Source organism: Xylocopa sonorina, chromosome 4 (assembly GCF_050948175.1).
Source record: "Xylocopa sonorina isolate GNS202 chromosome 4, iyXylSono1_principal, whole genome shotgun sequence".
NCBI classification, from domain to species: domain Eukaryota; kingdom Metazoa; phylum Arthropoda; class Insecta; order Hymenoptera; family Apidae; genus Xylocopa; species Xylocopa sonorina.
The window spans coordinates 8755842-8783425 of record NC_135196.1 but is presented as its reverse complement, the minus strand read 5'-3'; the positions used below and the strand labels follow the sequence as shown (position 1 = coordinate 8783425).

The 27584-nt window shown below is 41.9% G+C and overlaps 1 protein-coding gene across 2 annotated transcripts in view; it reads right to left on the bottom strand.

The window, feature by feature from the left end:
* Fur2 (furin-like protease 2) overlaps nucleotides 1-27584 on the bottom strand; it is a 275995-nt gene that overhangs the window by 11174 nt on the left and 237237 nt on the right. For both annotated transcript variants that reach the window (XM_076893919.1, XM_076893920.1), the window contains exons 3-4: nucleotides 7807-7911; nucleotides 2859-3062 (exon numbers count right to left, since the gene is read on the bottom strand). In XM_076893919.1, the coding sequence (XP_076750034.1) occupies nucleotides 2859-3062; nucleotides 7807-7911 (309 nt within the window). The remainder of the gene's footprint in view (nucleotides 1-2858; nucleotides 3063-7806; nucleotides 7912-27584) is intronic.

The window sequence follows — 27584 nt, the reverse complement described above, 5'->3', positions numbered from 1 at the left end:
TGATGTCGAAATTTCTGACGGTTCATCGCGATGTGGCGCCCAAAATTTGGTCTCATTTTCCAAACAGTTCTCTCAATTTTACTCAGTTGGAAGCGACACGTAGCTTCATCGACGTGTCCTCGAACATTTTATTTTCGTAACAGAGAAAAAAGAAATAATTAAACAGTAAGTTTTTCACGTGAAATTTAAAAAAGAAAAACATCGGGAAGCACACTTGGAATTGCAAGTTAAACGGGGTAGATTTTTTTTGGGGAGCAAAACGTAGATGTTTTAACTCTGAATCGCGGCGATTGGACCGCGTGAATTAAAAGGAGAAAATGAAAAATTCGATACGGATTGTTCGCGAAAGGAACGGGTAAAAAATTGGCTGTTAACCGGTTAAACAGAGGATAATTGAATGAAGGCGAGCCACATAAGAAAAATGGAACCGTTTCGAACGAAGTGAGTATAGCGAATATTCAACAAGAGCACGGCGAAACTATGGACCGCGAATCAACTCGCTGCAAATAAAAGAGGCGCGCTATAGGAAAAGTAATAAAGGTGGAAAAATAGAAACGGGATGAAAAGTAGAAAAATTAGATTATCTTCCTTTACAATATTTATTCGTTCTAGGAGTTAGCATTTTTTCTCCTCTCCGATGTAATTGTTCGCAAACATTTAATTTTAATTCAACAGCGAAATTCACGATTTTCTTATAGAATAGCTCTAAAATACGGTTCATACGTATAGAGCATTCCATTTGAAGAATATGGAACGATTCTTGGTAGGTAAATACGTAAAAAACGCGCATCAAATTAATTTATTTGTTCCTTAAAATAAATTTATATATTTTTAAATGTATTGATCTATGTTTTATTTGTCAATCTCTATAAAGGAGTGCTACTAACCTACTTACGCAGAAAACCATTACTTTAGAAGCTATTTTAACTTTAATATTGGGAAGTGGTATTCGTATATTTGTGTGTGCCTGCATTTTTTCAAATTGCACATAGTATTTTTTTTTTTTAAAAAGGACAATGAAAGGGAAGAAGAGTAGGATCTACTTTATATCATCCTGAAAAAAAATCCTCTTTCTGCATATGAAAGTGTTTCATTTTTGATGAGCCTCTTTGTCAAAATATGATTTTTGTACCAGAAATATAATAACATAATACGTAGATGTACGTGGAAAATGTATGGACCAAGATAATCGTTCGTTGCAGTTATGACACTTGTGTCGAGTACGCTAAAGTTCCAGTTCTACTGAAACGTGGGCGTGAAATTTAAATCAAAATAATCGTCATACCATCGTAACGATATTTTCCTACACGGGGAGAACGATTCATCCGTTGTCGATACGGAAGAGAAATTTGAACATGGCCAGAGATCGTACTTTCTCATACGCTGCCGCTCGTAATTCTTTACCCGTCGCTTCGAACGATCGTTTTCGGTATAGTTAGCAGCGATCGCTGCGTCTGTCGTTTCTGGAATTAACGATGGGAATACGTTCTAGATAGATATATCGTCGCGGTTTTAATAGTCCCTTTTTTTTTATTAGTAAATACGATTTTATATTAAGCAATTTGCTAAGAACGAGTGATCTTCAAAATTTATCATACGTTCGAAGGATCTTTATGCTTCGACGCTCCAATATGAATCAGCAATCCGTTACCTATTAAAATCATCCGCTACTTGTTGTGTTTCGATAATAAAGTGTCGATTGAGATAAATTTGCGATAACACACGAAATTTTGACTCTAACCTGCGTCTATCGGGTGTAAGTTACAAAGAGCGCTGCGTTTTCATGACAATTATTTATGCGATAATTTATATTAATTATATTGTTTATTAGGAATATAATTATAACATTGACAATCGAATGTTTAATTACATTCGAGTATATTATATATATAGAATTTTATATGATTTCTGGCAGTCACGTAAATGGCCCTTTCGATCCTTGCTCGATGAATCAGTGGTTTAATGTGCCCATGGCTAACGAACCGAGAGAGCAATGGATACGGTTCAGCATTTCCAATTGTTTCTGATCGTTCAAGCAGAAATGGAATTCTCAAAAATTGTTTCGTCAATTGTTTTGCTCGACATGGCAATAGCTTTAAATTTCAACGAACGTTCGGCATTCCTCGTGCCCCTCGTTGCAAATTCAACCGAATAGTCCGACACGTGTTATATTATCCCCTACCATCGAGAATTAAATCACCAATAGAACACGTAATTTGTTAATTGGTAATTTAATATATACCACTATCACCCACGATACTATTTCAATAAAATTTCTATACCATTACGTTAATTACAATATTGTTACATCGTTCGCGGATCATCGAGAATAAAACGTTACGCGAGTAGATTTTGTCAAAAAAAACTTTCGAAGGTTTAGTAAGAATAGTGCGGAGTCGTGAGGCAAGGAAAAGGTTCATCGAGGCTGGCTAATTTCGCAGCGATCAGCCGTCGACTCTTCCTTTGTGAATTATTTAGTTGAGAGAATCGACAGCCGTTCAAGAAGCCGTTACTATCGAGTTAAATATTTGAGCTGAAATGTAACGGTCGTAAAATGGATGCAAACTACATCTGAAGAATCTGAATATGTAACAAGCGAAGCGAACGTTACTTGTATACCCTGAAAACTGGATTGGCGCGCTATGTGTTAGCTATTATATCGGTTAAATATTTAATGGGTGAATCTCGGCGGGGAGGACTAGAGAAAGGGCGGAAGGAAACATATTCGATGAATTGAAAGGACAGATTGGATCTCGGGTACGGACGTCGTTAAGCCCGGTGGGTCGCGAGGCGTACTCTCGTCACGTAGTTCGTTTTGGTTCAAGTTCGAGGGAAGTAAAATCGAAGGATCCACTTACCAGATACCACTGTTCCTTAAAGAGCGGATCCGTGAACAGGTTCTGAAGAGGTACGCCTCTATTTCTTTGTCGATGGAACGTGGCCTGCCTAGGACGTGGACCAAACTCATCGAAAAACGCTGGATAATCGGTGAACGAGAACGATGTGGGCACAAAGTCCCTCTTCTTACGTTTCTTCTCGTGCTGCTGCTGGAACCACCTAACCTGGAAAAGGGAGCAAAAAGATTTCCCTTTAGAAGCGATCGCGCGTGGATTTCGAAGGCGAATTAAAGAGCGAAATTTTTTTTTTCAAGGACCAAGGGAACGTGCGCGCTTTTAGAGACGCCGCTTAAGCGTGATTGATTTATCGCGGCGGCGGAATTGAAATTTATTTAGCCCACTGTGGTTACCATTCGTGAAATGCTGCTTTTCACGTCGAACGGAGTTGGCACGTTTGCCGTTTCGTGTTTGTTCCGCGGAATTTCATATGGGATTTTAATGCAGTTTGAACTGAATGAAATGTTGACAGTAATTGGCTACGCGAGCAGGAGTAGGTGCTGGTGCAATCTGTTCACTTCGAGTTTATCGTAATTGTTTCGACGTATTTGATATTTAGAGAAATGACGCGTATAAAGGATTTCTGTTTTTACCTAGAAATTAATAACGTTTTAAGTAAATGATGTTCGATTTTCGAGGGTGGACCTTGCGGTGACCATGAAAATGACCTCCTCTTCAGAAGATCACTTTGGAATTTTTTAATGGAACCCTACATTTTCGAATGAGATCGCGATCAAGCATAAAATTATAATTCCGTTATTCGTAATACAATGAAAATATTGCTTCGCATGGTAAATAACTTATGAACAGCTCGACGTCGGTAAGGTAGGTGTTGTTTGGCACGAGAGATCAGTTGTTAAGATAAAACTACTTTTTTGGACGTTCAACTATTGCCAAAACAAATTGGAATTGTGAAACCTCACAATACACTCGTGGAACACAATCTTCAAGTCGTTTGATCCATTATTCCGCATATTACCGAGCGAGTGGACGACAAATGGCGACTGGCTTATTAAAAATTTTTGCATACTCGAGATTCATCTGGCGCGTATTTAGAAAGGGAAGCAGATTTACGGGGAAAAAATACGCTGGCGGTCGAAAATTTGTAGGAAATAGGTATGTATACGGATCCAGCCGTGTGGCGCCTTGTAAACGGGACCATGGACGAGCAGCGTTTTCGCGGTCGAGCTTCAGCTTAACGGAGCGTGGAACGCGCACCGTCCCGGTCATCGTTTCATTCATATTGCTGGACGGTTCGACGTTAAAGCCTAGGCCATGGAAATTCACGGCCCCTGAATTTTGGCCAGGGTCCAAAAGCCCCGGGCTAGGCTACCGTTCCGCGTCGATAAGTGTCACGGTCGTAACGTCCACGTGCGTTCCGACATTTCGAAAATCGCTAAACACCTACGCTTATTTTTCTATTCTAACAGATTGCGAATGATAGCATCGTCAAGCCAAATTTTTAGAAACTAGAGGGGGTGCCTGACCTCTTCATAGTTTTTAATTTACTAAATCCGGTCATCTCTTGATTTTTCAATACCGATTAACAAGTTTTCTATGAATTTTCGATCGTCAGATGTTTGACGGTCGCCAAATTGTTAGATGACGTCCAAAATTTTGCCATTTTCCATCAAACTGTGATCACAAATCATAAGAACGGAAGGATACAAGCAACAGGAGGACCAGTTTCTTTCTCGTTTGAGCAGAATACGATACTCGATACCTATAGACACGAAATCCAATAAAAATTGTACAACGGCGGGTGGGATTACGCGATTGAAAAGTGTCGGAGCTCGAAAGTGTTATTGCTCGATCTATTTACAAGTTACAAATCGGATATTTATAGGGCGAACGATGCATGAATCGGATCGCGGAAGCTTCGATTGGAAATTAATGGAGAGATATTGACGTTTCCTCTTTATACGTGTGCTCGTTTCGAGTACGTGGAAAGAAGAAAACGAACGGGAATCATGTCGATATGCTTCAGCAAAATTGCTTCGAGATAAATGTACATTATTGATATTGAATTTGTACCCGGGGTATCGTGCAGCGAGGCTTCAAAAATCTGCGAAAGCTGCACGAAGTTTGATTAAATATCGAATAAATTTGGTTGCAGTGTAGACGAACTTCTATTCATATTCATGGCAATTGTTTCTAGTTCCATTAGTCGAATATTTCGTCAAAAGTTCATCGTTACTAACGATTCTGAAGTCGAATTATTTTTCGCACTTAATGGTCCGACTACGCGTAGGGTTATACTACTTACGACGTGAACGTACGATATCTGGAAAGCACGATTATCCGTGTGTCACTTTAATTACAGTTTACGTCCGCGAAGATTGACTTAACTATAAAATTAGCTCCATACTAGTTGGAGCCGTTACTTTAGTCAGAATTTCGGCAATAGTTTATAGCTCCATTAGTAGAGGCAGAAGTTATGCAGCCATCTATATTTATTAAAAGGTGCAAGCTTTTTACTTTAATTGCAAAAAATGGCAACGCATAGTGTTTTTCTACACTTTCTGATGCAGCTGCATCGAGTTATTTATGTTACTTTTAATTTGAATATAGTGCCGAGCACAATTAGCAGATACAACGATTAAGGTCGTCTTTTATCATCGTCAAGGCCGATGACGTACGAATTCTTATTCGTTTGTCAATTTAAACGTTTTAATTGGCAATGTCAGCTCAGCCAAGAACACTACTGCTAACCACATCAAATTCATGCACATTCCTGCCGTTACGATCGAGATATATCGGAATTCGATGCGCATGTCGACAATCATAGAATACCCGAGAAATCGAGAATTCCTCTTTTATCGAGCAAAATTGCCGCGATCCGCGAGCCGGCTGCTATGAAATCGTGTCTCGTTAGTTGGAGGATTTCATTTAACACGCGTAATAGTGCCACGATGGTTTAACGGCGCGTGACAAAAGTTATTACACGCTGCTCCACGTGTAATAACGTTAAACGATTTGCTGTTTGATGGAAAATCTGATTGCGTTTAATAACCCTGCCATGCAACTTGATCGTTACGCGACGCCATTATTGCACCTACAGCCCTTTCTTTATGCAAGCATCGGCGATGTTTCGCGGATCAGCGAAAAAGCTGTACCGTTCAAGCAATCGAGCTTCTCAAGGCAAAATTCTGCCAGACGTCTGATTCCTCTTATTAACCTAGCTCTGACCTGGATGAAGCACCGCGAGTGCCAAGGACAGAGCAAAAGTGAGAGTTTCGAGAAAGTTTTTTTTATTGGCGATGGTCAACATTTAAGGGGGTTGAAATGGACTCTGGAAGTTAGAAACTTAAAGCGTTATACTTCCGCGTTCTTCATTGCCTAATTGCTCGGTTGAAACCGTTTTATTTGCCACGAAACTCTTCCTCTCTGTCTGTCTCAGGATATCTTCTTGATGTTAGGTTTGCTTCGTAACAGCTTTGAGGCTACCTAACCCATCGCTAGAGTTGTTCCGGTTTCAGGAGCACTCGTAGTGGTTCGGAGGGTAGGTAGAGACCCGTTTCGAGGCGATCATTCAGGCGAGACGGTCTCTTTGACAGTGGTACGTTCTACGTATAAGTCCAAATATAGCTTACAAATTAGGTAGCACGGTCTGCCGCCATTGAGCGCTCCAACTTAGGGCTTCTACGGTCACTCGCAGCCAGATATGGCGGAGCGGAGATGTAGAAACGAAAAAAAAGTTATACTCGTAACCTCAACGACGAGAAAAGAAACGCAAAAGTTGGGAATTATTAATTCCAGAAAATTGCGGTTAACACTTTCGTTTTATTCTCTTTAATGCTCTAGCTGTTTTTTAAAAATTAACAAAATCGATTGCTCTCGAGGAGAACTATTCATCTTCGTTCGTAAAGAGACACTTCCCATTAAGAATACAATCCGTTCCGATATCAAGCGAACGGTTAGAAGGTGGCGATTATCCTCTTCGATTATTTAACGCCCGCGCGAGCAGTTGTCGCTTCGCGACTTCCTCCTGCAGACGCGCGTTACGCGTGCTTGTAATGCTCAGCTTCCGTATTTGCCGAGCAAACCTTTTCAGTGTCGTTTCATCTAACGCCGAAGTGCTTCATCGGCGGGACGAAGACAATGGCCGCCATTGGGAAAGATGGGGCAAGCACAATATTATCCTTGGGAACGCGGTGATATTCCATCGTGTTTTTGCTCGCGGGAGAGAAAACGGGGACAGGAAAAAGAGGGAGAGAGAGAGAGAGAGAGAGAGAGAGAGAGAGGGGAAAAGAACCGAGACGGTCATCCGATGGCCACTTTTGTTTTAATGCCACATTCGACGTTAAAACTCCCTTCGTCTTTCTCCTCTTCTTTTTCGTTCCCTCTCGATTGATCGAACTTATGGGACGGTTGCAAGTTGCAATTGAAGAGCCCGGCATGAAGCCGATTGAACAATCAAGGGAGGGGACTTTAATTAAAAGAGCTCCTAATTACCTTTCGTTGAAATAGTCTCGGAACAAAGTGTTCTTTTTTTGGCTTGTTACAAACATACAGTTGACTTTGGAAGCGCTCCCGAGTGCTATTTCTGATCAAATCAATGAGAACAGGGAACGCTTTTAATTACAATTAGTGCCCCGCTTGGTAATTGCGATTCGATTCGTCTAAAGGATTGCAGATAACGCTCGAAATTTGGACCTCGCTGACGGCGGAACATTTTTTAATGCCACGAACTTTCGAAAGTTCGATTCTACTCGAGCGCGATGGATTCTGAAAAAAAGTGCACCTCGAAACTTAGGTTTTTGGCCGGAGACAATGGTGTAATGACAGACGGCGTGAAATTATGCCAGAGAGATTCTATATTCCGCACCTGTGGCCGGCGTTTGTGTTCGTGATTGAAGTTTGACGCGCGCGGCCTCGCCCTTTATGACACGTCAAAGACGGAATCACTTACCCTCGGCTCATCCCGTAGCGTCTTGTGGTGCGTCTCGCTGCTGGAGAGGGACCTCTTGTGAAGTCGTTTGTCAGCGAACAGGAAGTATTCCTTCAACGCTCCAATCTGCGAACAAACAGAACCAACCTTTGATAGTCTTGTCGTCCCTTCAACGGTTAATGAGTTTTAAGTAACTACGGGCACAGCGCTGATGCGCGCATAGTGCAAATCAATTAAGTTAGGAACGTTTACGAAAGTTTATGAACTGTTGGGATATCGCCGGACGGTATTGGCACTTTAAACTCATCCATTTGCAAATATATTTCTTTTAAATTAAATTTCGGCTCCCGTGGCTGGTGTGGTTTATGGCATAATTGTTGGAAAGGGTCGCGCATCGGTTTGGGATTCTTGTTTATTGCACGTGTCAAAGTAGGTCCCGGCAGGAGAAATTAGTATAGTTTAGTGAGCTTCAGAAGTTTGTCCGCTGCCCTCAATGACCACAGACATGTCATAAGAGAAAATTAGAAATTAGTTCAAACAAATCGACAATTAGAAGGCAACCATTTACGGGATTCCAAGCCCCACAAGAAAAAGATCGCTTCTGCTACATTTTTATACTTTCAATAGCATTCCAGAAGAAACTTTTTTTCTCGTTACACAGTGTATACATTTTTTTGAGGACATCCGGTACTCTATCGCAAACTTTTCGCAGGGGTCGTCAGAATGTTATCGTTGGGGCAAATACGGCGCACTTGAGAGGAGGCACTCGAACTTGTAACTTAAGAGAGAAATGTCCTCGGCTAACCGCACTCCAGACAAGATAGACACTTGTCAGAATATACCGATGTTGATACAAGACATTTTCATTGTTGTCTTTCGTTCCAAAGTAGAGGTCAATAATATCGAGTTATCAAACTAGCGAAGAATGGATATCTGCACCATTTAGAGTGCTCTTTCTCTTCGCTTATGACATTCTTTCGACCGTTTTTCGTGGAAATCGCAAATAAATCTCATGGTACCATTAGCGTCCATTAAGAAGCTCGATGGCCACTTTGGAGAGCACATCTCACGTGGCATACTGGAATTTTAATTTTCACTGGAATAAGCGCGGAATATTTAAAAGGCAGAGTACCAAACGATCTTTCAAAAGTACCTTAAATAATGATTTCTTTTTAATGTACAAATATTAAAACATTCATATTTTTATATTTATTTAACGCAAATCTGTTTCATTTGGTACGCAAGGTTGTACATATAGGAGATGTTTCAAAGCTTTCTAATTTCGTTTTTCTTGATTATCAGTAGCAGATGGCTCGTTTGGGGTTTCCCTGAAAAACATCAAACGCTGACAAAGTTTTTCTGAAAATGAAGCGGCATGCAAATTGCATACCCGTACCCGTTTGTAAGTTATCCATCAATATTCTGCCAACATTCGCTGCAGGTTCATCCACTTTGATGTTTTTCACATATTTTACAGTCGGACTACAATAACGGCTTATACGATGCATATCAATATTTTAAAAACGCATTTTCAAGCAGAACAAATATTTCACATGCTTTTTTCCAACGTTTTACTGATTTTAGCGAGATTCTTCTTCGTGTCATTTAAAATGAATAGAGAATTAATAAAAGTCCCAGAATTTTTCTCATGCATGCAATAAAAATACGCGGAAGTGCTGTTCCCGTGTATGAATTGCGATCGAAGAAGCGGAAGAGACTGTCAGCCTGTCGGAAGCTACAGAAAGAAGCGCGACAATATTGGCATCTGTCAGAAGATCTCCGGTGAGTTGGCGACCAATTCGTTTCTTGTCCAATGCAACGGAACACGCTCTCTATTCTTAATTTCGAGTCATTCTTTAGCACGCTGTTGCCAAAAATTCGAGGCGCTTCTCGGATTCATCATATGTGGCGGCCATGTTGGTACACGCGCGACACTTGAGGGTGCAGCGGTACCACCTTCGAGCGACTTTTCCTTTCTGCTATGCATTTGTCAAACCAATTAAAGATCGATCACTGACCCTTCGTCCTTTTTTTCGTAAAATTTGCAAATGGCGAAGTCGCATAGTTTGCGAGCGCAAAATTTACGAAAAATCAATCGATCCGCGGATGGACGGGGACAAAACGGCGGTGGTACAGGTCGTACAAGTTAGTAGCTCAATTTCTCAACGTCCACGGAAATCTATTTCACGAGCGAGTAGAGACGCTGATTAGCTGATTTAAGGCGCTTCGCTATCTCGGTTTCGTTGAAACTTTGGATCCGAGCTGTGGTCTCTTAGCGGCGGCCAGCGTCAAACCTGATGCCCGTCTGCGCTTTAAGGACCGAGTAATCCCGAACGAAGATGCGTCGTGAAGATGCGAGACTGTGGAAAATCGAGGAGAACTATTTTTTTTTTAAATCGAGTTAACTCATTTATATAAATTTACTTACGAACCTGCGCTTCTAAGAAGCATTAGTTAATCTCAAACAAATATTTATTTCAATCCAAATGTTCTTCATTTGAAACAATTTCGCGATAACACGACATAGTTCTATACAAATGGAAGATAATCTGGAAAAGTAAGTCCACAGAGGCATCGGGTAAAGCGTATAATCAAAGGAACCGGGGTGGATGCGCCGCGACAGGGGTAATTCATTACTCGACGTTGAAACAGGGTTACCAGGCATACGGAGTTGCAATACACGTGTGGATGGTTTCCCTCTAACGTAGAACGAGTCCACAAGCAGGAATATAGGCAGATAACGGACAAGTTACCACAGTAACTAAAGGGAGGCTACTAAATCAAACCAGCCAAGAATGCCTCACGATAACCTCCGCATACCGTGGGTCATCGCTCAGTTGGTCTCGTCCTTGGACAGCTCGAATTAAGGTACCACGAGGGCCGCAGAAGCTCGGGAGTTGCGGGTGTGACAATAGAATTTGCGTACAGCACTGCGTTTAAGTCTGTCGTCGAGGGTAGTGACATATTTGGACAGTTTCGAGGAAATTTCGATGAGAACTGTTTGGCATGCGTTGCATACTTAATGCAAAAAGAACTTGGCTCTCGATAGAGTTACGAGTCACTCTCATGTTGAACATTTTTAACTTCGAATCGTTCCAATCTATTAACGATAGCCAACGGTATTTAGAAAAATGAACGGAATCGCGAAAGTGTAATACTGAAATACGAGTCTGCGTGTTTCATTTTACGCGTCAGTCATGCAGCAACTACGTCATCGGGTGGCATGAAATGCGAATCCGCGAAAGCTCCGCGATTACCGATTTCTCTATTCGCGATGCTGAACACGCAGCCTCGATATCGCGGTCTCACCCTTCCGCCAAAACGGATGCAGGCAACGGATGCCGAGCAGCCACGTTCCTCTCCTACCACGTCGGTTCGATATATCGAGAAACGAGAGACTAGTGAGAATAAAACCACGCCGCCGCGCTCATCCGCCGCCATTCTTTTGTTTAGACGTTTTCTAACAATGGACTTTTATAATACCGATCTACCAGAGTGCCGGATCCTTTCTTTCCATTCTTCGGACCGTTTTAAAGGAATCTTCGCGCCCCGCGTATTGAATCTACCGAAATTTAATTAATAATGCTAATTCCCCTTTAAGAACTTGTTTGGAACTTAGAGAAATCTACTACAGAGCTTTGACGTTGACTTTCGTTTGGTCCTTGGATCATGCAATCGTACATAGTATAATTTTTATAATTTTTTGCTATTCCCTTCCTTTTTCGTGTTTTATAAATATTCACATACTTGTTATTTATAACGTGTTTCAGTCATTTCATAATTGCAGATATTGCGATCGTCCTTAAAACTCTATCTTCTCTACGAAGTATTCAATCTCTCTGCGATACGTCATTTCGTTGCCAGGAACGAGAATCTAGAATGCGTCGGGGGTAGCCGATCTTTCTGAAAGCGCGATACTATTAGCCGTAAACGATTACAGGGCGGGAGGTCGAAAGGAAATTCGTTCGTGCGTTCTTCCGTTTCTGGTGATCGATTCATAAAGGGCGCGCCGTAGCCGCATCAATCGACTCAATGAGCAGAAACGTTAAATGTCCGCGGTGTCGTTGTTTTTGCCGTGGCACTCGTGATAGGTCATTTTCGCCGATGCGGAGCCACGGCAAAGCGCGTTCGACGAAAGCAGAAATATCCGCGAGACGGGGGAGATCGATATATCGGTCGCAGTCATCATCGTTTGAAACGGACGCGGCGAACGATCCCGAGGAATCGCGAAATGGAACGTGGTATCGTGTTTTTATTTCATTTTTCCGCTCCTCCATTTTTTCCCTTTGTTTCGTTTCCCCCTTTTCGGCGGTTTCCTTTTTTATCCGTCCCGCGCCCAGCCGCGATATTGATTCCGATCGAAGCGCGTTCCTCCTGCCGGCTTTGCAAACGGTACGTGTGTAATTGTTCGAGCCCGGTATCTTTCGTGGTTTTTGGCCGACCGCGACATGTTACTAGTTTTATTGGGAAATTGATACAGTTTCCCATGGCGGGCGTGCGTGAAAATGGTTTACAGTGGCTCTGGCTTCCCGGAGATTAAGGGATACGCTCTTTGGTATGACGGATGTAAAAAATGTGTTTAGCTTAGACACATATATTGCGCATAGCAAGATAATCCCCCAATGGACATTGAAATTGCTCCACGAACTGCTTTCTAAACATTTCTCTCGGTTACAAAAATCAAAGGATTTCCACGACTCAATCCGCGTTAAGTCGAGTTCAGTTCTCGTCTCTCCTGTCGAGCGCGGTTTATGTTAGTTTAGATTTTTATCTCTCGTGTCGAGAGCAGGTTATCCTAAATGCACAGCCGTCGGTTCTGCGATTAATAATAACCAGATTATCCGTGTAATTGATAGCGTAAGATGATCTCGTTCATCCATGTTCGTTACACATCAACATGGAGGAGCACGGAGGACGATGAACAGGACGCAAAGACGGTGGCTTACTCCTCGTAATGAGTTAATGCATTTTTCGCGGCGCTTATTAACGACGATGGCATTATGGCGTGCCGTCGCCGTAATGAAATTAATGCACGTTACGAGAGCATCTTTGTACACGTAAAAGAGTAATCTGCTTGAAATAGTGCTCGCGAACGATATTACACCTCCCGCGAGACGCGATACCGTTGGAAGCGTAAATAGCTCTACGTTTCGTTTGTCAGACGAAGCTTGTCGAACGTATTTCTTTAACAAATAAAATAATTAACAACTGTAAGTTGTGGGGATCAAAATACAGCCATAGCATCCCTTGCTTGTCGTAAGAGGCGACTAATAAGGAGAAGAGATAACATTGGTCAAACGCGCTACAACCCTCTTCAAATATTTCGAGTGACGCTGTGTGAAAAATTCAGTTACAGAAGATCGACTTGTTTCTATCGCCAACTGTAGAGACGTCTATTTTTTGCAGCGACGGTTTCATATTCCGAGTGAATTGTGTTAGAGCGATCGAGCACGTCTCGTATTGAAGTTGACACAGAGTTTACACCAGAGATTCCGGCGAACTAGAATTTGATACATGAAAGACACGTTTAACCGCGAAGTTATTCTTGCAGTTCGTCTGACACTGTGTCCCGAAGCGCGATAAAAAATTCAGAGTAAAAACGATTCCCGTGTTACCAACAATCACGGGAACCGTAACGCGAAACGATAAGAGTAAGAAAACCATCGGCCATTCGCATATAGTGGTGTCGCTGGAAAAAGTAATAGTTGCTCCGCGTCGGATCGGTGTTCTCCAACGAGCCTTTCTTTTCGCGAAAGCTTTTAGCGTTTTTTGTATAAATGCCACTCGTGCTTCTCGATAAACTGACATTTTTCACACTCGGATAAATTAATACAAAGTGTCCTCCGTCGACTGGGACATTAATACGGCGTCGCGGTTTCAACATTTTCATTTTTAATCTGAATATTTTAGCGCTGAGTTTTCTAATTAGGTTTGGAGGGTTGTTCGCAAGAATTGACTATTTTTTATATAAAAGAATGAATAATGAGCCTCATTTATGAAACACAGAAAATATTTTTTACATAGATAGGAAGTATATTTGTTTTTATATCTGGACACATATTTCTTTGGAATATCTTAGGGTGCACACTTCGTATGTGTTTGAGAGCATTGGTGTCTACACGCCATCACCCTTCCTGGAATAATCCCTAAATCCAAGGACCATCGAAAGAAGGCAACGAGGCTCCTACAAGGGACTTAAGAAAACAGTCTTGTTCGACTAGAAAAAAAACCAATAATCAATCCTATACGTGTGTCTTGAAAAATACATTTTCAACGTCTTCCCTCACAAGCTTAAACACTTTTTAAACGAATAATAGAGGAAATAATGAGGATTCACATATCGAACGTAAAATGTAATCAAGTAATGCTCGAAATGCAAATCATGCGAATGTCAATATACACTTTAGGGTTCGATTGAGTCATAAGACAATATTCTCGCTGAAAAATTGGATTTACACACCCGTGCTCACGACACAAAAGAGTGAACGCGAGAAAGGAACATAGGTTTTAATTAAAAATGAAATTAGATAGGGTAAAATCCACATTCCGTTATACACAGATATTTCTGTACGTCAAACCGGAGAGTAAAAATGAAAGAAGCTATTTTTAAAATTCGTCAAGGTTTTTATTAAACATTCGTTTGAAGCTGTCAGGGAGTGAAAAAAAAAAAAGAGAACTTATTCTCCCTCGAATGAAAGTTATTACAAGTCATTTCATTGAACGGGCTGAAAGTACGAAGTACAGAATTGAGTTGAGGGAAATCGTGCAAGTCGAGTGATCGCGGGAAAGTATTTTCTAACAGGGCGCTTTTTGATTTTAATAAGGTGGAAACTGAAAACACAGTATTTACACGAGTTAGTGAAATGGCTAATTACGGAAAGAACGGTCGCCTTCGTGGTTATGGAGGCCTCGTTTACTAGACGCCGACTCAATTGAGAGAAATTGTGTCAAGTTGAAACTGCTCGGCGAGATCGTAAACCTTGGACGATGCTAACGTACAAGGTGGAGATTAATTAAGGAATGTGTGACATTTCCCGATTACGTTGTTTCGCGTGTGTTTTCATTCTGAAGAAATTGGTTATATCGATAAAAAATAAAGTTTGAAACTGGACTGGTGATTATTTTAGATTTCGCTCGCGTCGGACGGCACACAGGCGAAGTTAAAATTGTTTTCTGAAAATTTAATTCCATTCAACTTGAAACCCGCTTCAGTTCGTTTCGCATACACTCGGAGCAATCGTTGAGAAAGGTTTAAAAAATAAAGACCAAAGAAAACTTACAACGCACACCCCCTCCTCGTTATTTGCATTTTTTATTTCCATTCTCCAGGGATGGTATACTTTTCCTTCCGTGAAAATTAATTTCCGCCATTGTTTCCACTGTTCTTTGTTGTACAGAAAATTGAAGACAGTTACCGAGTTTCTATAATCTTTTCTATCGTGGAAAATGAAACGTACGTTTCTAAAGAACGCTCAACAATACGAATTATTCGACAAAGTACCAGAGATAACAAAAGCTATATTAATTATCCAAACTAAACACGTGTCTCATTCTTTTTCCGTGTTATATGAACCCGTGCTACAGGGGGCCTACGTAGTATTACCTTATTTATACCTTTTGATAATAATTTATATTTGTAGGGAGTGCGATAGCATCGATCGTCGACGCTCAATTGTTTTTCGCGAGTCCTGAGGAGGAATCCACCAGAGGGTGGTTCATGAAAAACGGTTCACCGTGCTAAATAAACTTATTTCTTTCTTTTTATTACGAATCCCTCTACATCTACTGCTTAATATGTTAACTGAAAAAATAATACACTAATTACCAATGCTACTAGGTAATGGGACCTTTGTTATTCAATATCGATCGAAGTTCTCTTTCTAAAAACCGACGAAGCGTAATTTAGAAAACGAAGAAACGTAAAATATCGATCGACGAACGAGAGTGGACGAAGTAAGCCTAGAACGAGAGCACCGTTCGAAATCGGCGGAGCACGAACCGCGCGAAGGGACCAGATAAGCAGCGGACGGGGAAATGGTCGAAAGGAGCGTTGGAAATGGTGGAAACAGGAAGAGTGAAGGAAATTGCGGTTCGGGGATTTGAGGCTGTTACACGGGATTTTCCGCGCCTTTCACGGCGATGCCTAGGCTGTTTAACGTGCTGCGGTGGAATCGACGAAATCGCAACGTCACGAATATCTTTTACTCCGAGTATATTACTTTCGCCTACTTTTTTGCGGAACAGCACAACAGCCTTCTGCCCTAAATCGCCTCGAGAACAGTGCATTATTTTGGCTCCTCGAATTCGATTTACCCTGTGTGCGCTTAAGTGCAGTACAATGAAGTAATTAATGATCCAGGGCAAAAGAACAGCAACCACGTCGGGTCTGGAATCACGAGATCCACTTCGAGGTACCCTAATATAATGTATCAAAGGGTCTTGATACACTGGCTCAAGGTGTCACGAGGTATCCCTCTAATTATATTGGAATTTGGACCCTTCGACGTCGCTGGCTACTTAATCGATGCACAGGAGTAATATAAATTTTATATGCGCGAGGAACAAGGGGAAACGTTAATTATTTCATTTAAATCAGCCATATTCCTATCCATTTCCTATCTTGCCAAAAATTACTCTTTGCAATCCTGTGTATGACATACTGATATTGTTCAATGGAATCGTTCGAACCAATCGTTCGAGGAGCCAGGAAGAGGCAGAGTATCGAGGAACCAGCGAGCGCGTTTTACGAGCTAACCGGAGGAGGCTCGAGGAGCGTCACGAGGTTCTTCGCGCGATCTTTTATCCATCTTCTGGCCTGCTAACGATCCCTGCCCCTTTTATCGCACGAGTGGGATCTAATGACCGGAAAAACATGCCTTCCGCCGCGTCCCTCGTTCTTATTCCGCTCTGGCTTTCTTCGACATCGGTATTTTATATCGCGGCTGAATTGTCGCGCCCCGAGAACCGACAGAAGCAGAAATACCACCAACGGGGTGCTCGTTAAATAAGCGGAATTATACGGGAAGTTTCTTATTCAATTTTTCAAACAGCCTCGCGGTAATGCGTCAGGCGTGTGCGAGTATTAATGACGGAAATCCTTCGCGAAGAATGTTTTAAAAGAGAATCTGACTGAATAAACGGTTTAACACCGTTGAACGCCACGGTGGTCATCGGTGACCGAAATGTATCAGCTATTTTTCTAATAATTGTAAAAACTTTAACGGTTCCCTGGAAAAGAGAGATGAAAACATTGCTCTGAGTTGCGAATGGTCGAGAAAGTTTCGAAAAATGCTGCGCGTGGAATCGCGTAGCATAAAATAAAACGATGCGGCCTCGGGCACATGGCAGACAATTTCCTTGGAGAGACGCCCTCGAGACAGGCCTGATGTTCACGATGCGTGTCACTTCCAAAGCACCAGATCGGAAATCAATTTCCGGTAAACGAAACGGAAAACAAGGATTTGACACGCGGCTATCGTGCGTACACTACCGGTCAAAATGTTTACTCCGCATTAAAGAGTTGCAGCCATATCGTCGATCTTTGCGATCACCGTGTTCTATCGCCAACGCGAAATTCCAATTTAAAGCTCAAACTTTTTATTCACTTTCAACTATCGTTTTACTATAGCTACGACTGTATAGTAATTTCGTACAATCGTCGCAATCGAAATGCCATGATACGGTATTGGCACTTTAAATTCACCCTTACGCGAATGATATTCATATCTATCCTCGAATCAAATCCACCCTTCTGCAAATCAAATTCATCTTCCGTCAAATGAAATGCACCCCTTTTCGAATCGAACTCGCTCTTTCGCGAATCAACTTGGTCCTTTGTTGGACGATTTTTAGCTGACCAATTGTCGAAGCCAGTCGGACAGAAGAACTGTCGTGGCGATGAAAGTTTTAGCGTTGATTTGAAACTTTTGGTCGATAATGTGGAGAGAAACGAGAGAGACGTGTCAATATACCACCTGGTGTCTGTTGGGGCAATGGACATTCGGACGCACGTATTACCGCAATTTTCTCGTCCGTTACGATCGCACTTCTTGAAACATGTCGAGGAGCGTAGAGAAAACGGAGGGTGGAAAAAAGGGGACAAATCGACTCGTAACTGGTTCCCCTTTCTTGCAGTGGCTTCCCGCTCGGAAGACGTGCTTCCTCTAGATCCACCAGTGAACAATGATGTTCGTATTTTACACCATCTCTCTTTTAGAAGAGCGTGCATTCACGGTTGGATAATACTATGGGAACCCGAGGAGCAAAAATTATGAGGATGTGATATAATAGATAGAAATGGAAGATATAACACGCGGGATTTTAACTAAGTCTGTTTTCGAACTGACATATAAAAATATTGCAATTCGTTCGATTACTTTTAGGAAAATAATTTTCAATTTTCCATGTCTTAAGTACTTGCTGAACATTAAGAAACATACAAATTTGGAATTTTCCAAATTACGGACGCATCATTCGTTCGTTAAACATGTTCGTTACTTTCCTTTATCTCGAGACTTCTAACAGGCATTTTGCAAACATAATTTGCATCGTTCTTTAGCACGCCACCGTCAAAAGCTCGAGGCGCTCTTCAGATCGTCTGCGGTGGCCATTTTGGATCACCCGTGCCACTTGAAGGCGCAGCGGTCTTTCCTTTCCGTGGCTTTTTCCATAATCGTGTCACGACAGAAAGGCACGCACACACTTCCTGCCTCTAAACTTATTTAAAAAAAGGCACCAAGATGGTGGCCGCGATACGAGTTCGTATAGGATCGCATCCATTCGCCACTCTGGCTGAATCAAATCGTCCTCTTTATCTCTTCCCTCAACTTTTCTACCGCGTTTCTTCCTCTGCTTCTCTATCGAGGCAGTCGCATTAAATCGAACAGGAGCGAACAAATGTGGGAAGGAAGAAGTAGAGAAGCTAAAGTAAATAGATAAAGGATGAACTCAATCGCAGACGCGCATATCTTCGGAAGTGGTAGATCGATCTTCTTCGTCTTGGCTTTTTCTACATATACCTGTTCGATAACTTCGTTCAAAGAAGTCATCTTGATCAAAAAATAGAAAATATACATTTTTCGATGACCAGCCATTATTTTAACTTCGAATCGAGACAATGTCCGACGAACAAGGTTACTCTTCGTACGTTTCACTCAGCAAAAAATCTGTTTCACTCTTTAATTCCCTGCAACTTTATTAATTTCAAACTGAAAAGGAGATTTCGCGATTAACATCGCGATATACATGTGTTCATAGAGCAACCTCTTGGAGCAACCGGCAAAGTAATCGCTCCAAGTGATTCGAAATCCCCGAAGATGGTTCGGTTAGGAAGGTCGATCTATCAACCCTCCTAGTCCTTCCGCCATCCCTCGAGTGCAACTGCGCCGCGAGCGCTTCTATTTGCATGGATTTACATGCTTGGTGGCCTTGCCATACGTCTCTCCTTATTCCGAGACCTCTCGCTTACGAGCTGTCGAGATCGCGTCGATGTTACAGATTTTTCGAACGATCCTCTACGCTCGACGGACGGATGACTAGCGATGGAATCGAGCGGCTATGCTCGAGACATAAACGAAATGTCCGCGCGAGCCTTTTTAGATTTTAATCAAATTTAATTTCCTCTCTAATTATTACATATGTTGGGTCAGGTTAGGTTAGTCTTCTCTTGTCTACAGTAGCGTCTCCATCGAAGTAGCATGCGAAGCTATTTGCAATGGCGCTTGATTCCATCGTTACCGTACATTTAACACTGCTTTCCGCTACGCACCAGCAATTGTTTTGAATTTTTTATGGGAAATGAAGCGACGTTGCGCGATGCGTTGAATATTTATCGGGCAAAAGGGAATCCGTGAAATATGAACGAGGAAAAATTACCGCTCGAGTGTTTTATGCTTTCCGATTATGGAGTCGTCGTTAGAAGGCAGTCATCGATGGCGGAAAGGCTCGTTTCGCATTTATCGGCATCGAAACGACGAGGAAGTACCGATATTCCAACGAATAATTAAATATCTATGAAATGCTCGAATTGCCGCGTTCGCCACTTCGCGTAGAGTTGAATTTCGTTGCATACATGATCGTCCATTGAACTCGTTCGATCAGACACGATTCCAGTGAGTCGAACATCGATCGAAATATTATTATTATGCCATTGTATTCGTTTTATTGATTCCTTAGAAGGCACCACTGCCACATTTTTCAGCTGTGATCACACGGTCACACGATTCGCACAGTGAATTTGGCGGTCGCAGTCCGTAACAAACTAACTTTCAACCCTTTGCACTCGGAATTGTTATTTATTTGAAATTTATTTCAAAGGACAGTTCCTCTTTCCTTTGTTGTAATTTACATTTATTTCTTGTTTTCCTCTTTTCATCTATCGATGTCGACACTCGCGCTCGACAAAGGAGTGTAAAGAGTGAAATTTTCATTACACGCATACCAGTACAATTAAAATTGTCGCAATAAAACCCGCGCAATAATTAAAAACAAAGGTATAATAGGAGTTCGATCTTTACGCGAGGTTAGCAATGTTCAACCATGAAACTCCGGAGCGTTCGAACACTTTCCGCTTGGATAACTCTCATCGTTTTCTAACAGCATGTACGGGTGTGTATTTCGGCGGGCATCGGACTCTCTGGTACTGCAAACAGATCGGCGCCGGTGAAGGCAGGAATCAATTTTACTCTTTACGATTCATCCAGCCGAAATCGGATTGTCGAGCGGAAAAATGGCGACGGCCAGGAACGCGGGGCTGCGCTGTCAGCCGCGCGAGCCACCGTAAAAAATATTTCGAAATTCGAAAGGCAGATAGAGAGAGAGGGAGAGAGAGAGAGAGAGAGAAAGAGAGAAAGAGAGAGAGAGACAGAGAGTGGGAGGTGGTTCCGTTTAATGCCACGAGCCGTGCTTCTATTTGCGAGAATGGCCAGGTTATCAACGATTCGTCGTAAATTTTTATTGGCGGGTCAGCGCGGGATTCGAGCCGAGTTTTTCCATGGCTCCCAGGTTCGACGAACTCGTATTTTACCCTGGACTAAGAAAAATGAAACAAGCCGTCGCCGAATGCCACCTTTAAGCGCTTCCTTTAACCTCCGCGATCGAACAGCTCTGTAGTGGCGCTTAACCGCGAAATGTTGTTTATGACAGGTAACAAGTGGCGCGTGTTACTACGGTTAACGACAGAGAATCGACAAATGGACTGGTGTCACTCTCGAAAGTAGAAATTTTCATCGTTCCGACGGATCAGCCGCCGTTTTGGTTTAACCTGCAATAAAAGCGATGAAACCGTCGTGAAACGCGAAGCAGCCAATTTCAATCGAGCGCCGAGTCGTGGCTGAAAGTATCAATGCGGCGTAATTAAAATCGATACGAAACATCCGTCGACAGGAGATATTGGGAAGGTAGAAAAAGGCTTTCCGAAGAAAGTTTCCAGAGGGCTTAGCGAGAGCGTACGCTCGACTACCGCGAACTCCGGCTAAAAGCAACGGAGGAATCAAGCGCCGAGGAAAAAAATCGATTCCGATGGAATAACCGCGGGAATGATGGGAAGATCGATTGGTTTATGCCCGATTGGACGGAATACTCCATATCCCAGGCAATTTTTAAAATTCGATGTCTGAATTTTCTACCGTAGACCTATCCGACTTCCTACTGCTTTTTCTTTTTTTTTTAATGGATATAATAATGATACAGGCGTGCTTTAAATAATGAGAACTCCATTATTGAAAAGTACAATTAACAGAAGCAATGGCAGTATCGATTATAACGATAAGAAGCAATATTTGTATAAAATTGTTTAGTCAAGTAAAATATGCCTCTCGCGAACGTTATCGCGTATTGAATAATGAGTAATTTAATTTCGATTAAATTGTACAGATCCGTTGCTTTGTATAAAGCTCGGGAGGATTTACTTTCCAGCTGCAGAAGGAAGCGATTAATCACTGACGAGGAGCCCACGTCTTTGCACCCTCTGCATTGCTATGATTAGCGTCATATTGTAGCTGTCTCTTTCGAACAAGCACGCGATTTTTTACGCAAATGTTCTTCACTGAAGAGGGTTTTACTGCTTTACTTCTTTCGTGTACACCGGCGTAAAGTCTATTGCTGTTATTAAGACAAGAAAACAAGCGTATAAAAGTTTCTAAATTATACTGGGGACATGGTAGGCGAAGTTTAGATTAATCATCGTTTAGAGTGGCTTGAAGACGCGTTTCTGAACTATTTATCGTTACTTTTGCGTAACCAAGTTCAAGTCGTACACTCGTAAGAACAGAAGACATAGTTTTACCGTTTATGCAGAAAATACGAATAAAAATTTGGGATTTTCGAAATTCCCGATACGACCGCCAACTGCGTTTATAGGTTACGGTGTGCCGCGCAGATTCGTCCTGTTACCACCTGGGATGATTAATCGTATCGATTGGTAAACGGAACGCAACAACGGAACCGCGTTCGCGGCAGATGGCGATTAGCGGTTGGGAGCGAACTTTTGTCCTAAAAATATCAATTAAACCGCACGCGGATTGGCGAGGCAGCGCACGTGACAGTCAGCCTCCGTGATTCGAGGCAGCCTGACAAAAGGGGCGATTGTGCCCTCGCTCGAATAGAAATATGCGCTATAAAGTATCACCGTGAAACAGCCACGCGTGCATTATTGTTGTCTCGAAGGCATTGTCGCAGGCTACAATGCTGGCTCTCTCCGCAGAACCAATTAGCACCGCTGCGTGCCGCTGATTAATTACATCGAATTGATAGCTTCGCCACTGTAGCAACGTATGGACTTGCGAGTGAAATAAAGAAAAGTTTACTCGAAACGTAGAACTTAAGAGCGAGACAGACGGAGTGAAGAACAGCGACCGCTGCTCAATTTAATTGACCAAGTTCATTAGCCTATGGCGCTATAATTCGAAAGTTCTGAGACGTCCAAGAGCAACAATGTACGCGCGAGCAGCGATCGCCATTGAACGAAATTATTCATCGTTCGAATCAAAATCGCCGATACGAAAGGGTGCGTAATTGAATTCATCTGCAGCAGTTTACCGAACCGTTCGATTCTAATTAAAAGGTAGTCTGGAACGAAGAAGAAACGAAAGAAGTCGTCCTCTCGTCCGGCAGTCCAAGTCGTAAGAAGTTTCTTCGAGTAGCTTCAAAGAAAATGCCAAACAAATTTCTCACGAGTCCCTCTTGCCTCGTGGCCGCACGAAATTCATCGCGGAGAACGGAATCGTTCCCTCTGTCTTCTCGATGGACGCGACAACTGAAGCGTGTTTCCTTGATTACATTTGATCGTAACTTTTAATTGCACGGAGCTTGGTAAGGGTTGGAAGTTGCTGAACAATGATTGCCAAGTAAATATTAGTCCCTGGATTATGATGATTACACGTAGTCGGCAATTGTGCTGTGGGATGGTAGCCACGTGGTAGAACCGTGGAAAAACCCATCGAGTATAGTAACAAAGTGGTTTTGTTAATGATACCTTGATAGTTATCTAGTTAACGCATTACAAGTGTGAATCTCCCTAAATTCTACAGCAACCCTTAAGACCTTCATCCCTGCGTCTCTAAATTATGGCGATCTGAGATGTGGTGAACTTTGACTGCTTTCGTTAAAGTCCAGAATTATAAATAATATGTTACACTTAATAATTTAATGATTTTATATTCAATAGAGGCATTAAGGATCGTCTGATTTTATTTCTGTATCGGTCTCCACTTCTTTCTTCTCCACTCGGCGATCACGAGGAGAAATGAAGTTATTAGTATGCCGGGAGGGTTGATAAGATTTTATAAGATGAAGCGGTAATTTTGTTTACCCAAAGTGCCTTCTACATTTTTAATGACGCACGGTATTAGCTTGCGAAATTCGCGTCGGCGAATATTATCGTGCGCCTTAATCTTCTTAGACGAAATTGCTGTACGTTTCCTTCTGAGGAAGGGGTGAAAAGTTCTCAGACCAATAGAAGATGGCGTATGGATTTATTACCTCTACCAGCTCAACGTTTCTTATTGGCTGTATTCCTCTGTTAGCTTTGATCGTGCAGTAACGGTTGCCAGTAAATAGCTATGATATCATCGTGTATCTATATATACCTGAGAATTCTGACGTCATAAAGTATGAGGGCGCTCCTCGACAGTTCCTAATCAAACCTAACCTAATCATGATTTTTCAATACAGATCACAGGGTAGCGTGGAAAAGAAAAGAAGAATTTTATATGTCGTTTAATATTTTTGCTGGTTCACTGTGAATGTTTTTAGCAATATTGGAGAATTTTTCGACAATCTGTATTGTAATTAAACGAAACATAAAACGTCCGTGTGAAATTAATATTCCATTGAATACCGAGTAAACACAGCACTTGTTTTTGGTGCGAATTTTCATCGTTTATTGAGCACTTTCCAATTCGATTCCCATATTTCGTGCTTGAGAAATTTATATCGAGTTGTTCGGTGTAAAAATCGTAAAAACTCAAATATTTACGACTCGTTCGTTTCGCAATGGTTTACGTGCGCAACTTTGAATTACACGGCTTCTCGAGACTAGATTCTGCACCGTTCCAAAATTTGTGAAAATGTTTTCAACTTCTACGTCTTGTACTATTTCTACAAACCATCATCAATTTCGTTATTTCTTTGTTCGCATACAAGGCTTCGATCTAATTATTTTGCTGGAACAGTTGCGAAATGGAAAAAGAGGAAAATGTTATCGCGCGAGTCGAGCTCCTGAATTGAAATCTCGGGCGTGTCGGTTTTCCATTCAACTGTAATACACGGAGCAGGGTATACACGCGGCACTTCAATCGGAAATCCAGCGCGACACGCGACAAACACCGAAACTGGTCCAAGATCGACTTTCTCCGGTCGAAAAATTCGCGCGGCCCGTTTGTCTTTCATTTCCCCCGCGCTTTTCAGTAATTCTGACGAGGCACGTACGCGCGCGTCCACCCCACCGGTCACGTGCCCGCACACACGTACGAAAATATTCATTTTCCTCTTCGGGAAATCAATCGCGATCCCGTCGACGTGAAAGTTTGCTTTCTGTCCCCCGGATGAAAGCGCCGGAAAACTCCGCGTCCCTCTCTCTCTCTCTCTCTTTTTCTCTCTTTCTCTCTCGCACGCGTCACCATCGAAAAGCACCGCGGCATTCCAGGGTCGTACGACGAATTATGAACGTCCTTTACGCAAACATTTCCTCCCCCCCGATAAGCGCAAGAGCAAATAGACGGTGCAATTACGCGTTTCGGCTAATGAAGCAATCTCCGCCTCGTCCTTGTTATCTCGTTGTGCCCGCGACGAGAGAGTCGCGGAGGAACGCGTACGTTCCACGGCGATAGTGAACCATCGAGACGTTGGAAAATTTCCCGTGGGCCCGCTCATATTTGGTAGCGCCCCAGAGACGCGGTGAAATAGAAGGGAAATGCCGAATCGGTGGCCATCCAGCTGGATTTTCGACGCGAAGTTTAATGGCTACCGCGTGCATCAAGGACAGTGGTCCAACGGTGCGACTGCTCTGATAATTGAATTCATTTTTATTCTATAGTGTTTATATAGTAAATATACGCGTAAAGAGAATTTAAGAACTTTTGCAACGCGATACAGTCGAAGGGTATCAATGAGAATAAAAGTAGATCGGTAGATATGATACTTAAAACTTGTTGTACTCGATGCAAGCAGCAACTAGTTTGCCATTAGGGCGCAACAGAATCGCAAAAGTTGAAATTGCTTCCTGAACTCTTCAGCAACCGTAAATCAAGCGTAAGGTAAATAAAATTAAAGAAAAAAACTACAAATTTTATTACGCTTGCCGAGGGCAAACTTTACAGGGCAATTAAAGTATATTTTGGAGACTTTGAAAAATGACGACGACGGCCAGACTCGAGTCGTCGATGGTTGCAAACTAAGATGAGACGGCAGCGTTTTTGCGAAAAAAGCAGAAAGGTCGATGTTTAAAGCAAATTGTGGAATCCGATCGCGCGCGGAGCAAATATTTTACGGTATTATCGAAATATCGGGTTATTGGATTCCGGTGTGTCGTAGTATTTAAATACTAAACTGTTGCGAAACATTCGACTGGTGAAATATCGATACAGTGAAATAGTATTGTTGCAGTGCCATTTCGAAGTAACGTATATGGCGCGAAAATATTGGAGTATGGGAATATTTTGAATTTCGGAATGGCTAAATATTTCAGCCGCTGTTTTCCGATATGCTGAATATATTTCGATATTAAAATACCAAGACGATAAAATGTATCTATCGGTGACTATGATTACATTTTTAGAAAGTATTGGAAAATGTGGATGTAATATAAAAATTCAAAGGGAGTTGGAATATTAAAATATTTTATATTTTTTCATACTTCATATTTGTATCTTTGCAAATGCAAGGACAGATGAAACATTAAAGTATTAAATTTTATAAACTTTTCAACATTTTTATTTTAAATAATGATGTGGATGCTATTTGTATTTGATTAGAATTACATTGTTTGGACTAATTTGGGTTCTGTATGATCAAGGTTCAAGCAAATAATGATGTGGAGACCTACATTACCGACATTTAAGTTCTCCATTCACTTCTTACTATTAGTTAGTTATAGTTTGAATGTTACAGCTATTGTAAACGACGAAAAACTATACGTACGTCTCAAGAAAAAGAAAATCAGTTCAACAATGAAGACGATAAAAATTCTCAAAAATTCCTAAGTAATTTCATAGAAATTCTCTATACACGATTCTTCTGAACAATACTTCCGGAGTTACGACACAAAATAGCTATTCTGCACTTCTTCCCTTTCATCCATTGTTGGACGTAAATCGTCAAAGTCGCAAGTCATGCGGACGAACTCGAGAAATTCATAAGGAACGATGATACAATAAGAACAGCTTTTACATTCAAGTCTCAATGATCCCTGCGACTCTTGGCGCGATACTCTCATATGAAATTGCATATCGAAGCAACTCTCTTTCACCTTGACGTGCTCACGGAGTTTAAGCTTTTCACGCGTGACTGTTGCGTAAGGAATCGTCTCTCGTGAAACGGAATATTGCTTTCCATCGATATAACGAGGTTAGCGTGTAATCCTGAAATGTGAACCAATCCGTTACGATGAAAGCTGTGAGTCTCATTATCGAGTCCTTTACTATCGATTGCATCGAGAGACGACATCAGTAGTAGCCTCGTGTCTCTTGCTTTTTATACGCAAAGCGCGAAATTCATTGTTTCTCGTTTTATTCTTTACATTACTTTATTTTTCCTTTGAGATTTCCGTGAGACAAGTATTTCGCGGCTCCGCCATTTTGGTACCCGTTTGCCTCCTTTTCCTTCTCTTCCTTCGCGGAGAAATGACCGCTGGGACCCACTACTATAGCAATCAATCGAAGCTGTCAAAGACTGAATGATCGACTGGCTATGTAACTATCTTACCTACCCGGAAAGTTACGTTTCGACTTGCAGCCAGGGCCGTGGCTTCGTCGCCGGAACGGTCCTTTCTAAAGCAGTAAACCGAACAACACGCCAAGTTCCCAAGCGGTTACCCATCTAAGAACTAACCTAGTTTGACTCCGTTGATCGGATGAGAACTGGTGTTGCCTTTGTATTGCGATTGTTAACACAACTAAACTAACCCAACCGAACTTATTCCTGTCTTCAAACAGCACGAAACTTCCCGCAAATCCAACAAACGAGTACGCTGAGAACAAATCGATCAGAGCAGGACTATGAATCTTTCAATCGACGCGTGTCGATGGTATATTTTTTTTTTTTTTTTTTTTTTCGTACGCTTTTATCGCGAATCAATCGGTCGC